Genomic DNA, 16,287 nt, shown 5'->3' with positions numbered 1-16,287 from the left:
AGGAAGGTTCAAATAGTCATAGCAAGACTAATAGTTGGTTGGACGAATCTAATTCGCCTAATGCACTTAACTGTGAAATCTAATCCAAATACCTGAGATCTATGTAGAGTGTAAGTGATTATGGAGCAGTTTCTAACCATCTGCCCTAAGCATAACAATAAAAGAAGACATAATACTTTAAATTGACTGAAAGAATTACAGGACGAACAGTCATGTAAAGGAATCATAGATTTCTTAAAAGATATAAATTATGTACCTATGATTAGTTTGATTAATTGTTATCTTATTGTATAATAAGGGGTTTGATCAGTATACAAAAATAAATATTAAATATCTTTACAACACAACGTAGTAATTTTCCACCTAACTGCTGAAATAATGTAGTTACTTAATAAGCTAGTAGGTAGATGAGACTTAAAACTTCAAACAAACAAAAATTTTAATTCTATAATTTTTAGCTTTAATTTTATCAAGTTGCCTTTAGGAAAGATGGACAGCGATATTGGATTCCTTAGTTGCATAAGAAAAGTTGCGTCAAAGGGTACAGATATCTATTGTAATAAAAGAATATAAGATTATTTGCTAAGAATATTTACGTGTTTGAAATAAGCTTTCTCTTCTCTGAAATTCCTCAATACATTCCTCTCACTGAAACGAGAATTCGACTGCGAGTGTAAGTTTACCTTTGAGAGTTAAGTAGCAATATTTTCATGGCAATGGGGTACTCCGAGAACGAATTCTTAGAAGGCAAACTGCATTCTGTATTCTGACCTCCTTTTTTTTATGGTTTCAGTATTTCATATTTGTTCCGGGGTATAAAACAAAGTGTCAGTTTGTTTTGGAAGATTCTGCGTGTCCGCATATATTTCAATTGAAAATCAGTTGAATTTTTTAAAGTTAAATTCATGGGAAGAACGATTGAAAAAGAGGGAGATTACATTGATAATTTATTTAAATTCATTATTTGTCGCAATTTTTCGGAATTAGTGGAATGACTAAATTGATAAAAAAATTTGTTAAACATCCGTAACAGCTTGTTATTATCAAATGAATTTTAAAAAATAAGTAAAACGCTGAAAATTGATAATACAACTAAAGTAATAAATTTAGTACATTGTGTTTTAGAATTCAATGTCTATTATAATTGACAAAGTTATGAACATAAATAGATAAAAATAATCTGAGATCTAAGGAATCAATTTCTAAATACTTTTTGCTACTGTTAATCAAAAGTTATACTACTAAATCTATGCTTGATACTTACAAAGTAAATTAAAACGAGCATTTCTCGGAGTGTTAATTTCGGAAGAATTATAATACCAAGACGATGGATGTTTCCCTGAAAGGATAGAAATAAAAGTTTTCAGAAGAAACTTGTATTTTTCGTCCTTCAAGACACTAAAACTGTTCTCGACGTCTCCAAAGAATGGAAATGGATGTTTATTGAATACTAACAATAACTTTCCTCTCACTTACATTGTAGCCAATTCTCGTATTTCTCCTCATCCAACTTTGCATGAGTTTCCTGTTTACATAGGAAAGATTCGACAAATCATGTTACCCTGAATCGCAAAGGATATTTTGTGTTACTCTTAAGATTGAACTATTGGCTTTTATTGAATTGAATAATTAAAATCTGTAACCATGATGGATTAAGTATAAAATGTCGATCTGTGTTACACATGTTCAATAAAATATAGTATTTTATCTTGTTTTAAACATGTTACGTACTATCAGAATATATTAATGCTTTATACAATGACTATAATAATGAGTCTAAGCAATATACATCATCGTTACTTTCATGTAACGTTAAAATTAATTCTGTCTAATATATGGCAAAATACAGCAAAAAATAAAATGAAATAAAATCCTAAGGTATTATAATTTTTATAAGTCAATAAGAGTTTTCAAAACATTTTTTCTTGAATTCTTTATTATTTTCTAATATGCTTTACTTACTTTTAAGTTGGAAGCATAATATTTTTCACTAAATAATCACCATAAGTCAATAATATTCGAACTTCTACACTTTTGCAAAGATATTACCAGAATTTAAGAGTAATGCAATACTATTTTTTCTTAAATTAATTTTCTTGCAAAGTACTTCATTGAACAGTGATATACCAACATAAGAGAAGAAAGTTGAATAATTAAGTTCACATATCAACTTTTGTATTTTTTTGGTATGTTTTTGAACTAAACAGATTAATCGTTATTCGGTAAAATGTGTATTATCGCTGTGTCGTAACTTATTCCTCCGACTTTTAGCCATCGATTCAAATCTCTGAACGTTCCCTTAGTTATTAGTCAGTTTCGAAGATGTAAATTTCATTTCGTTGTACGAAGCTGAGCTGAATCGCACGTAGGAGTTTCGTTTACTTTCCCAGAGTGCTAGAGGGGTTCTAGATAAGTACAAACATGTTTCTCGTTGATAAAGACAGTCGCTTGAGGGCGATCATTTTGACCTCTGAATGTATGAAAACTCATTCTAAAAGGGTACTATTCGATAAGACGTTTTTGATTTATTGTCTTCTTATGTAAAAGAATGGAAGCTACATTTTCAACCTTTTTAAAGCGAAATATCAAAATTCAATGATTAATTAGGGAATTATTGAAATTATTTAAATGCCAGTAAATTTATGGATTATAATATTGAAATCAGACTATGATTTTTTAACACCTAATAAAGCGAAATTTTTTAGTAAAATTTTATTTTATTTTTGTTTATTTCTGTTATAAATATGAGTCCTCGTTTAATACTATAACATTTATTATAGTACTCAATAGTATTTTAAAAATATTTGAAAGATATTTCAAAAGGTAAAAATTCAAAATGGAATTAAATGTACCTATATTTTATCAATACTGAAAAGCTTGTATCCACGTTTCAGGAAAATCATCATATAACATTAATAATCAATATTTCTCTGTTTTGGAGTTTGCCTCGTACAACGAACTAAATATCATAATAAAAAATACCCTAAAGTGTAAAGTACCCTAAGTGTAGATTATATATCGTAAACGAATCGTTACTAAAACGCTTCGACTCGTATAATTTCATAAAATTTCTACGTCGTTACAGAACAGAACGCAGTGACGTGAAATGAGTTAAGCAAAAACCATAAATTCCATTCAATTGACAGAAATGAATATTTTTCAGAGACTTGTATGGACATGGTTATCGCATTTTGGGGAGGATCGTGAAACGATAAGTTCCCCCGTGCAGATTCATCGTGTTCCCAAATGAGTCGATTGACATTCACAAATTCAACGCATTCATATTCGTTCGACGTTCACAAACGCCCCATTAATTTGCTACTCGATTTTTTTCGCCTCACCCTGATTTGTTGTACTTTTTAATTGAGTTCTACACATAATTTAACGCCGACGGATATGAATTATTGCACGGACGCTGCGGTGACGCGAGATTAACGGATGAAACACGCCTATTTGTCGGTCAACCTTTTTCCCCAAGGTTTTCGGCTTTGGCGCTCGTAAATTCTCGTTCGTTCTTCCTCTTACGTCGAATAGCAAACAAATCACGATATCGATACAACGTGCAACGCGCAACCATAAAACCGTTCACGAAGAAAAATCGTCAGTCACGGATCTGCAGTGTACTTGTGTACTTATCGTTAGGTACAGGCTACTTCCACGTTTTTACGTTATAGTGACATTTCTCGAGTGAAATGTCTCAGCTAATAACATGGAGGAAAATAAAACGTAAAGATAAATTTCAATGTAGATGGTATAGGGAAGGTGACATATAAACTCTAATTAAATAGGGAATGCCATTTTATGATTGCAGATTAGGCATCGTATTTATATTATAACGATATTCATTTCTTTGGTATAGGTATGTAATATTTTTGAATATTACGTGTGATTTATAGTGAATTGTGATTAACTAACATGGGATACAGGATGCATTTTCAGAATTGAGAATTTTCAGAATTTTTAGGCACTGGGTACCTAATTTTTAGACATTGGGATACCTAATTTTTGCGCAGTAAAATACTTCAGTTTTGGGCAGTGGAATACCTAATTATATGCAGTGATTATCTAATATTGGGTAATAGGTACCTAATTTTGGGGACTTCCTAGTTTTGGACATTACCTAATTTTCCATATTACTGTTATAGTCATTACGAAATAGTTAATTTACTTTACTAATTTGTAGCTTACAAAATCAGTAATTTCGGAGAAATGTAACTATACCTAACATCTAGGTTCCTGTTGAAAATAGATTCTATTATGTATTCCAGTTTTGCATAACTAATTAATTAAAATAATTCTTTACTAGGCTATTACAGAGGTTTCACGTTGTAGACGATAAATACGAAACTATACAAGTACACAATATGAGGCTTAAAATACCAAACGTATAACTTAAACGAGTGAAAGATGATTTCCTACTATCTAATTAGTCGAGCGACCGAGTGTCTATGAGTGATCGATTGGTAAACGAATTTTGCGTCACGTTTGTCCTCAAAACACAGATTTGTTCTCATTCTTCTATAACGATGTTTGGTGTGCAATCAAACTAGAAACTGATTGATTTTCCAATCAGTGAATGCACAGACGCCTTTAAAATAGTTTTTACGAGTACTGAAATTTCTACTGGCCCTCTTACATATAGTATAGAGTAATTTGACGAGGAAATTGGACAATTTTTAATTACTTATATACTATTAACTACTTATATTATATATGTAACTACTGTATGCATATACAATAAAAACAGTGAAAATTTCTAGTCAGTATTCATAAGCGCTCTTTAATAAAAGTACTAAATTCATTTCTTGTCTAGGTAAAATATTTATTTTTATTATGATAAATTCAAAATGTCCGTAAAATAATTTTGTTCAAAATTTTGAAAATGTTTTACGTAGTAATTATACGAATAAAATATTTTGTTAAAAAATTGAGGTGAAACTCTGATAATAAATTAACATTATCTGTAACTTATTTTATCTCCATAAAATTTGATCTATGTGTATATTTATAATGACTGGTAATTTTCTGTCCCTTTTTGTGTAATAAAGTATTACACTAAATCTTCTCATTTTTGTTATTCGGTATGGATATACGAATAACGTATGTTTTATGATAATTTACAAAATTAGTAGAAAAGTTTTACGATTCCATTAAAACTTTTAACATAATAGTTGCAAAATCAGTTGGTCGTTTTAGGCAAGTTTGACTATGAATCACATTCTACGCTAATGAGATATTTGTGAATTTCACTGCTCGAGTTGTACTAGCTCGGACTTTTTAGCGTAACTTGTGTTCTGCGATTGTTCAGTCGTTTAGTCCGCATTGTATACAGCCCCATCAAAAGTCTAATGATGTTCTTCTCTCATCATTGTTTCTGCTAATCTATGTATTCAATTTAAACTGTAAAATTACTATAAAACGTGCAAACGAAGAATTGCATTCTATTTGAGAATATATTGCAGTCTATATACATACACCAAGCTCCAGGAAACTACCAGCATTTATTGAGCGAAGCATTTTCAAGAAACCAAAAGTCAATTCAGCTTCATTTTATTTTTATAAAGGGGAAGAATAATCAATTATCTGAAAACTTCTTCACTTTGAGTAAAATAAAATCGTTTACCGTGAAAATGGAATATCAATACTAGCACAAGACATGAAAATATAGTATCCAGGTATACTGTTCTATTTATTATGAATTAAAGAATATAATTCTGTTCCGAGTCTCTCTAAATACGTCAGAGGTGTTTCTAAATAAGGAATTATCTGATGAACAAATTTACTGGTAGATGTACTTGAACCATCATGAATGCGGAACAAATACTGTAATAGAAAAGGACAAAGAAATTGTACTACATTCAAACACGAATGAGGGCAAAGGGCAGGCGATGACACAAGAGGCGGACACAGAAGAATCCCCTCAGGCCTTACTAAACGATAAGGTCCCCTTCTCGAGGAGCAAAGGAAAACGAAGATAGGACACACAAGATACGTGAAAGTCTTGGTAAATGTTCAGAAATTGTGAGAGCACTACAGTCAGAAAGGGCACGTCTTTTTCTGCTTAAAGAGGAAGGAACTGCAGAGGTATTGTGAATCTGCGAAGACAACGTCTTCCTCTACTGAAGTATGAAATATTGACAATGAGATATCGATTACCTCTTCGTTGAACGTAAGAACTTCTTCGAAATTAAATCAAGTTTAAAAGTAATGCTGTTGAATTCTTAAATGTTTCTTTAAATTGAATTCTTAAATAAAGCTTTTAATACGGCAGGTGAAATAGAATCACATTTAATATTTAAGATTAAAGAGAAACGTAATTAATCGACAAGACACATGCCAAATGTAAAGTAGGACTTAAGCTCTATTAACTCTTTGAAGCACGGAATTTTAGAAAATAAAAACAGGAATTTCATTCTTGTAAAATTTAACGAAGTAGGTTTACTTTAATTTGAGGGTGCTTCGAGTAATTTTAATTTTACGAGGTGGAACAAAAGATATCCCACCTTGCATATTTATGTATTAAAAAGATGAGACACTTTTAACTCCACTATGCTTCAAAAAGTTAACTAGATTTACATGGCACGCTAGCGCCATTCCTGATTTGATAGAAAAATTGCATAAACTTATGGTATACTTTGAGGTTTCGAGATTAATTCATTATGTTAAGAGTTAATATTTGGAGTAGAGCTAACTAAATACCTATTCCTATTCATAAACTTGACATTAATAAGTTTGTCAAACAAACCTGATCATTCACTGTCGCACTGTGATATTTTACTCGAATAAAACGGGTCACTATCTTCTTTTCACTTAAACTTAAATAATTAATTCACTAAAAAACACAAAACATATTTCACTGGAGTTCTTGAAGTGAATTGTTGCACTGTCACTACACATAAATAGTTGTTGAGGCAGATCACTAAATTTAAAGAACTTATTGTTAATAATATTGCACGAGAAAGTGCTAATTACTGAAGCTAGTAACCGTCTAAGGGTACGACTCGTATACTAGTCAACGCTTGATTGACCTTTCACGAAAGGAGACCTGTATTTATATTGTCTCATGGTGGTGGGATTTGACCAATGAACGAAAGCCTAACGTCAAGCGCAAGGGTTTTATGACCGGAAGGATTTATGACCAGAGATACCCTTCAACGTGAGAACTGCCACATAAATAAATCTGACACATGGAAATAAACATTACAAAATGCATATTATTTTGATCGAACAATTTTGCTGAATTTTCAGAAAAAGATATCAATTTACTACAAATATTATTTCATTTTCTAATGTTTTACGACATGTCTAAAATTTTCTGTTTTAAGTATAAATAAATAACGAATTTCTTAAAGATATTTTTGGTCTTTTCTGTTTGATTTAATACACGCTACGTTGCATTTTTGATCGTCTTTAATATATTTATTTTTAACCGTGAATTACTCATCCGTCGTCTCGATTTAATCTGATAAACTGATCGAAGAGTTCCATTTGCAACTTGGAGCAACCAATTTTTCTTCCAAAAGGATGATTATTCGTTTCGTTACAATAGATTCGAATTTTTTTGTACGATTTACGCGAAAGCTTTAGAAACCGTGAAAATGCTGAAAACGGATAGAAAACTGTTCGCTGAGGGTTATCGATATCGTGCACGCCAAACAGATAAGAGGAGATGCGTGGAACGCGGGACCATTTTGATGTGGGAGTCCGTTTCCATAGTAACTATAAATATATCTTCGATGGGATGCCATGGAACTGTTTGCTTTTTCTTTTTCCCTTTGTATTTTCCTTTCCTTTTCCAATGCCCTCATGAGCATATATCTTTTCTATTGCTTATGCTTTTCGGTGAAACTCCGTGTTCTCACGAAAGAGAGGGAATTTAAATGTAAATACTCGACCCGAATAAACAGGGAGAGAAATAGCATTTGCTTGGTCCTTGAGTCGAAAACCTTTTATTGAAATAACTGTTTTTCAGGTTAATACCAGAGATCCTTTGATACTTTCCAACTCTTCGAATCGGTGTAGGATTTAAAGCTTACTTTTTTGTATATTCCACTATACAGCATTATTGGAAATTCAGGCATTTTGTGTTATTGTTTATAGATTTTATTATTTTTCTAGAAAATTAAACATATGAATATGTGTACTTTTATATTCTTTTAAAATTTTTTTACTAACAAGAAATAACAGTTTAATTTTAGTCACATAACGTTTAAAAAATATGTGTACAACATATCAATGTTTTTAGAATTTTGTTTCCTTCTGTTATCACTGTATTTTAGTTTTTACTTGATATATTTCTTTCTAATAATTGTATTAATTTAATAATTTTCATGCATCGTGATGTAGAAATATATTTACATTACAAATTTTGTTATTTGACATATAAATAATCTAACAACTTAGTAGGTTTCTACATTTTAGATAATTAAGCCTTTACTGTTTAATTTGTGTACCATTAAAAAATTCATTTCACGGAAATTTCCTTAGTTTACAAGGCATTGCTTAATCTGTGTATTACGGATTAAAACTTAAAGAATATATCTTTATAGTTACAAACTCATAATCGAGGGTGCTAAAGGCATGGAGTGTATTTCGATATAAAAACTGCTGTTTACACTGTTATAATAGCCCATTCTGCACAGAATTGCGGCATTTGAAATTTAAATGCGTACTAACGCATATTCGGTAGTAAACCGGATAAGGAAGATTATACGTGAACTTAATGTAGAACCTTTTCTACCCTTTGCATAATTTATATAACAGTAACAGTGCGTGATACTACAAACAAAATTAGGAAAAATATTCTGATTTTCAATATTCTTTCATTCATTTTTCTGTGCATAGTTTGCTGTCAAAATATATGCGTAGTATTATAATACTAGATAATTATTTGTTTACAAATAAAACGCAAATATAAAATGAGATTTCATTTTAAAAAACCTTAATCTTGACAATATTAATTTTAGAAGTCTATTTGATACGTATAGAATTTAGACTTAATCGGAGCGTCTGACTATTACTCGCTATTTCTACTTAACTTTGCTTTCCATACTTTACTATGATATAATTTTAGAATTGCAGATTATAGATGTAAATTTTGATTGCTTTGAGTCTCTAATCTTCGTAGAATTTTTAGCTTGCATTCTATTCTATATAAATTTATGTAAATATTTCTATAGAATTTTATCCTAATTCAGTTAATATCAATTTTAGAAATCCAGAAATCAGGAATAGAAACATAGAAAATATAAATAGCTGGTAAAATGCCAATACACAAAAATGATTTCCTCTCACAACTCCTAGTAGATTTCAAGAACTGAATATTATTCTACTTTTACAAATCGTAGAATCTCTCAATAATCAATAAACAACAATAAACATATGAAGATGTTCTTCACTTTCCCCAAGAGGCGGCCCAAGATAGACCGTTAATTGAAAAGCCAGCAACATTTTCAAGATATTACATCCTGATGCACCTACCTCCTTGTGGAAAGAACTGTGAGTAGATGCACTTGAAAGTTTCCTCTCTGACGACCCCCGTGGGACACTCTGCCTTGAAGCCACGATATATTCTCTTCATCTCGGCCTCGGTGAATCTCGTGGCCCGACAAAGGCTCGCCAAAGAATCCGGTCTGTATCTCGGCGTCGGCTCTTCCTCGTACTCAGAATCTACCAGGGCAAAATAAAAACGATACTTTTGGTAATCGTCAAGAGGGAAACGCGTCCAATGCTTTCTCTACGTTCTACGATTTCTGCTGCAGCCCGAGTGGAGTTTCGATAATCCTAGATGAAAGGGAGGCTTAAACAGGATGAAATGTTGCAACCCATGAATCTGTTTATGGAGGATTATTACGTTTATTCGCATTTTCGTTCGTGTACGAGAATTAAAAGTGAGCTTCGAGGAAAAATTATGTTGGATTAATGGTCTTGTTAACCATTTGTAAAGTTTTGATATTGTGCGAATAAATTCTCTAGTTAGGTATTTTATGAAGGATGCTTTAATCAGAATATTATCCGCATTTTTGGGGACTATTAAAGGTAAGAATAATATTTATTTAACTTTATTTGTTATTTTAGAGCTGTTATTGAGGTTCAGGGAGCAGAAATGTCGTATTATTCATTTTTTGAAGGAAATAGTACATAAATGAAGATTTGGAACAGTGACTAGTGAAAGTGGTAAAAATAAGAATTTTTAATACAAAAATATAAAATGAATTATTAGCCCCCAATGTGCATCAAAATAACGTATTCTATAGATATACTGTTTATATCTACTATATCTACATTTTATTCAGTGGTTTCAGAATTTACATGTTTTCCTCCGAAAACATATTTTTTCGGTTAGCAATGATACAAATAAATGACAGAAAAACATAACGAACAGTAGCGAATTAAAAACTAACTTTATCTCTACCTTGAGTAATGTTTAAAATAGTAAATAAAAAGCAGCGTGAATACATGTAAATTCGAAATTGCAACATGCAGTTTTAAAACTTGTTTCAATATTTAACTGCTGATAACAGAAACTATTATTCTACAACCTAATTAAATCTGTATTACGTAATCTAACTTAATAAACTCAATATAATCTCTCCTATATAATTTAATACAAATTCTGAAATTAAGTAAACGAGTTCAAGTAGCGTTTGAATGAACCTTCTGAGTATCTCACATAAAGCTGTACGTCGAGTGTAAACAGTAAGAAAAATATTAAATACACGCGTAAAACATTACATTGTTAAAGGTACGAGTAATGTAAGTTGTAAAACAAGTAGATACTTTTCCATCGTACTTGGTTATTTTAGTGAACACTTAAAGGGTTAAAAGGAAATTGGATTATTCAGTCGCCACTATGCTCCATCAAAGGGTTAAAATGGAATAGTTGGTATGGCTATGGTCTTCGGTTACAATGGATGAAATATTTATTAAGCTCCTATTCTACAATTTGTTTATGACGACGTATATCCATTAATAATCCCTTAACGTGGACGCCCGTATCTGACACGTGCACGCTTGACCCGTGGATTTGCGCACTCAGGTATCTGTAACAGGGTATTCTGGTTGTGGTCGTCATCAATGACTCATCTGGCCATTGAAGTGAGCGATTTATTTGGTGATTGCGTATCTTGGAACGCATATTCTATTTCATATTGCTAACACTTCCCAGTGGACAGAGGCAGTAACATATACATAGAGGAAAATGCTGTATATGGTGACAAGGTAGTATTTTTGTAGTTGCGAAAGAAATAGTTGCTTTTACATGGTTTTTATAACACTTCTGTGAAAACGATCTTAAAAGATAGAATGAATGAGCTAATTATTCTGCTAAAGAGGAAAAGGCAGCAAGGAAAGGTAATGAAAAATTTCATTAAAGTACTCCAATAATTTGCATTTGCGTATAGAAATATGGAAAGGGAGAATATTCTTTATTAAAAGAATATGTACGAAGTGGAATAAGTCCAATTACCATAAGACTTAATAAATTTCTGTACCAAGAAGAGTGTAAACAAGGTGGTTGTCGATTACAAAGTAAACAGGAACATATTAATTTCACACGAAAATTTATCGTAACACTGTATCTATTTCACGATAAAAATTTGTTTACGTGTGTTTCTATGTGTATTATTTCACAGCAGGGCATTCAAAAATAAAAATAATTTATTGACAACGTGATTCTTTGCTGCTCAGAACGAAATGCAGGTTTGTTCGCTATCACCCATGCATACAACATTTTCCACTGTTATCAGAATAATGCTGCTTTCGAATCAACCACTAAAGTTTGTATGTTACGATAATACTTTGGCTTTCGTATTCAAAAGTCGTAGCTGAAGTATGCATCTGCATGGACTCTGTTATCTATACCCATGAAAATTCTTTTCATTGACGTCAAAAACTTTGTTTTCAGATAACGAGAGTTTACCAGCGAAGGATCAACGTGGAAAATAAGATTATGTCTGTATGTAATTTTAGAATTCGAATGAAACAGGAACAAACATAATCTATCCGTAACGAAGCTTATAAATTAATTAGTAAACTTAAATTACATTTATTTTGCTAAGACTTTTATATTGGCAATATACTAGTATGTTAAATTATGGAGCAGAAGTTCTGCGTAGTAAAATTCTTGTACTCTAAAAAAGATGCACCACTTTATTTATAAAATGTAGTAATTATTAAAAAATAGAATTAACTGAATAGTAAAACTTTTTTTATCAATTTTTGCCATCTCACGTACGAAAAGGTTACAGCTCCATTTCAAAAGTGAGCTTGTGTTGATGGTAAAATAATATAAATCCTGTTTCTACTATGTAGCAGATTGTCAGAAAATGTTACATAAATTTTATTGAGCTTGTATTGCGAACAACGAACTGCCACTATACTGATTTATTGCAGCAGTATTTACGAAATATGGACTCATTTACGCTGTCTGAAATGTTATCTATATAACATGGCCATGTCTGATCCCACACGTGACATTGCCACTGGCCAGAATAGTGGTAGTAGTATGCCACAAAGGAAACATATCGCTGCAGGACACATCACATTCCAGTTATGAGGTGATTTAAGCTGATGCATCATACTTCACGCAGTTTTCTTTAATTAACAATGACCTATGTATTAAATGTTCTATACTCTTTAGTTGGCAAAAGAAGGAAACTCAAATATGTACAAAGTTCATCATTCAAGTTTTCTTATAATCAAGTCAATTTTTCTTAAAAAAAAATAATGATTAACATAATGAGTCTAGCCTTTTAGCTATTTTTTTTATCTTTTTATCTCATTACTAGTATTTACCTTGTATATTAATAGACAATAACACGTTCCCTTGCAATAAAAAATATTGACATATTTTCATAATAACGTGTACTAAAACTTTTATTTATTGCGAAATAAATAGTTTGAATAGTGACTTTTGTTTTATTATAGATTTTTTCGCGTTGATATTCTAATTTTTCTTAATTTTTTGTACACTTATAACCAAAAGTAAGTAGAAAAATATTTGTAGCAATCGAAATAAAACAAATTCTTTTCGTCTATAATTTATATATTTGTCTTTTGAATACTTGATGAAACAACGGAAATATGCTTTAAACAATACGTTCGTTTACAAACCGATCGTGCAATTTATACAAGGTAAGATCTCGAACCCCGACGTTCGTGATAAATGCGCGTTCCGAATACGTGCGTAGGAAACAGAAGCTCCTCTTAAATAAACTTTGCATAAATTTGAATTCTGTGCCCATGGGCACACTGTTATTCTAAGTGTACTTTACATCATCGATGCTTTGTACTACGAATTCTCTGCATTGTTCGAGCAGTACTCCTTATTCGATTTCCTACCTACCATACTTGAGCAGTGGACCAGTAATATACGTACTCACCAAGCGATCCGAACTTTGGCAATAATCTAATGTGATGCAAAGGTGAAACTTTTAGAAAGTTATGAAAAAGATATGCCACGTACGTCAGAAGACATTCTTCGTAAAAATGAATCAGGGGATAATACCTAATTACCTATAAGGGGAAGATACAGACCAATTTTTACGAACTTTTACATTGTGAATCTTTATCGAAAATAAATTAAAAAGAAAAACAACGTTTTACATATACAGAGAGAGAACTTTTACTTTTACATATACAGAGAGAAACGCTTAAAACTTTACATGCAAATTTCTTGCTTATTAAGTCCTATTTGAATGAACGCTCAAACACGTGTCAACTTATTTTCAACAAAGATTCACCAAGTAAAAGTTTCTCCTTGGTAGTAAAGAAAATTTAGAAACTTCGTCACAGGTTGACCTTAATACCTCGTACCTTAAATACCTCATCAATGGAATATGATAGTTTTCTCAAATGAGTCAAAAAGTTCCAAGCTAGAGAAAAATTAAAACTAACTTTAATTATATCAATATTGATGGAAATTTGTATGAACGCGTACTTAAATTTCAAAACTCTCAAATAATAAAAATTGCATTATTATATAATACGTCATCGCTTAAAAATTTCACAACAATATCTCCATTACTTTTTCATTTTCGATGTAGAATAATTGACGCTTCCTCTAGGCATCACTCAAGAATCCAATGCAATTCGAGAAAAAAAAGGCTAAAAAAATGAGAGTTGTCAAACGCAGCCATTATCGGCTAACGTGCATCTGCCGTTCGATTTTTCAGCGATGAGTGAAAGATGATCTCTTGCTTCACTCGCCGTTGCTGCGGGCCTCTTTCGTGGTTATGAAATAAATCTCGTTCACGCTGCGAAATACCGACACGAAAGACTGCACGCCCGTAATTGAAATTCGTATGAAGTATGGACGATACCCTGGCACGTTACGGTAGAATTTTGATTCAGGTGGATCCGTTGCAATCTTACGTTACGACTTGCGCGGATCCATCAAACTGGATCCATCGTGTATCACGCGGAAAATTCAGAAAGGCAACAGCAACCTAGTTTTGAGATTGAACCATCTCGCATTTTCCGCGAACCAAAACAACGGTGTCAATTTTGAAGGCACACGATTAACCTAGTTACTTCCACATTTCACTTACAATTTACAGTTCGATTCCCATGGGAATCGATAACGAATGAAATATTGTAAGTATTTCCATTGAAAATGTCACAATGACAGATTTTTGGAAACGTATATCTTACTTTGCTTCCATTGTTTGAATTTAAAATAAATGTAACATTTTCAAAAAGTGAATTGTGTCAGTGATTTGAATGTTGGCGCCATACCAGTGCCATATTTTATATTTTAGAAAGAAATATGTGCGATTTATTATCAAAAAATAAATACATGTCAGCCGTAAAGAAGACAAAGAATTTTCGTTTACACCTCCAGCGGGAGTGAATCAAATTTATGACAAAATTTCGATCCCACCACCATTAGTTATTGTTAGAAGCTTTTTGTAAAAATAGAACGTTCATTATATTACAAAAATAAATGTAGTAAAAAATTTAAGGACACAGATGCTTCCTTCTAAATAACCTCGGCTTGAGATACGACGCATATTGAGTATTTCCTATTTGCAATATACGATATTGACAAGACAGAGGAATCAAGATGATGGAGGGGTTGCTTCCTGGCGACAATCAAGAAGAAACGAAAGGAAGGAATACAAGAGCAGGACAAAACTTGCAAGATATGAACAGCACGAGAGGAACAAGGGTAGATTCATCCACATTCACATTTCGTTCGTCTTTTAGATATTGGATCTTTGTGAGGCATAAAACGCACCCTCCCTGGAACACACTTTGTCTCTCCCTCGGCAATCATCTGCTTTAGTCGTCGTTCGTGATCAGAATTATCTAGCTTATTTTGTGATCGAAGAATGAAGCTATGTAAGAGTTTGTGGTCCCCACTGGAACATCGATCAGGAACGCGTACCACTCTAATGGAAGCAGCTGCATCATTGTAACGTACCATGTCTCTCCTATTTCTCTCCTAACTCCTTTCTACCCATTCCTAGGTGCAGCGAATAATGCCCACTTTTTGCGACGTAAAATGATAAGATTAAGCGTGGTTACAAGAACTAACTTCAAAACATATTTCGCAAGAAGACATGTATTATGACAGTATGGATTAATTTAACTAAAATCAGGGTTTATCAACGCTTGAGTACTATTCAAGTTTACTATTATGTACATGCATAATCGAATTAACTTTTACAGTGTAAAATACTGCGAATTGTAGATATTTTTATAGGAGAATGTATGCCTTAAATAGTAGGTACTGAGATAGTTGACCCAGTAGTCGATCACTTAGTAGAGATGTCGACTTTTTTAACGATAAAGCAAGTTTAAGTTGAAGAAAAAGTGAAGACCTTTTTTAGTAGTCAATTTACATCGTTTAAATTAATAATATTTATTAGCAAAGAAGAACTTAGTAACTATATTTAAGGTAATTGACTCGATACTCAATCAGTACTCAGTAGTCGATCATTTCAACAAATAATGATTTCATTGAGTGATCAATTTGAGAAAGTTCAAATATGCTAATTTATTATTTATTCAAGTAATCGAGTACTGGGTCAACTACCTTACTAACATGTTTGCTTAAACGAATATGTCACATAAATTGAATTCTTACTAAAGAAAGGAATTAAAGTGAGAAAGTAGATTAAAATAAAAATTATTTTTCCTGAACCTACTTTGCACCAAGTTGTTCAAGACACCTTGAAAAACATTGGAAGAATCGTGTAGATTATAAAATCATAATTAATCTTCATCCTGTCGTTATTAAAATGCATCCCCCTCTCCCCCACCAATTGAAATATAAAATCCTTT

The 16,287-nt window shown here is 31.9% G+C and overlaps 1 protein-coding gene across 1 annotated transcript in view; it reads right to left on the bottom strand.

The window, feature by feature from the left end:
- The window catches only part of LOC143186253 (uncharacterized), a 66,765-nt gene that overhangs the window by 23,886 nt on the left and 26,592 nt on the right, over positions 1 to 16,287 (bottom strand). Inside the window, exon 6 of the mRNA XM_076389823.1 lies at positions 9,481 to 9,669. Within this exon, the coding sequence (XP_076245938.1) occupies positions 9,481 to 9,669 (189 nt within the window). The remainder of the gene's footprint in view (positions 1 to 9,480; positions 9,670 to 16,287) is intronic.

Source organism: Calliopsis andreniformis, chromosome 12, assembly GCF_051401765.1.
Source record: "Calliopsis andreniformis isolate RMS-2024a chromosome 12, iyCalAndr_principal, whole genome shotgun sequence".
Lineage (NCBI taxonomy): Eukaryota > Metazoa > Arthropoda > Insecta > Hymenoptera > Andrenidae > Calliopsis > Calliopsis andreniformis.
The sequence above is the reverse complement of the archived record's forward strand: the minus strand, read 5'-3'. Positions and strand labels throughout refer to the sequence as shown.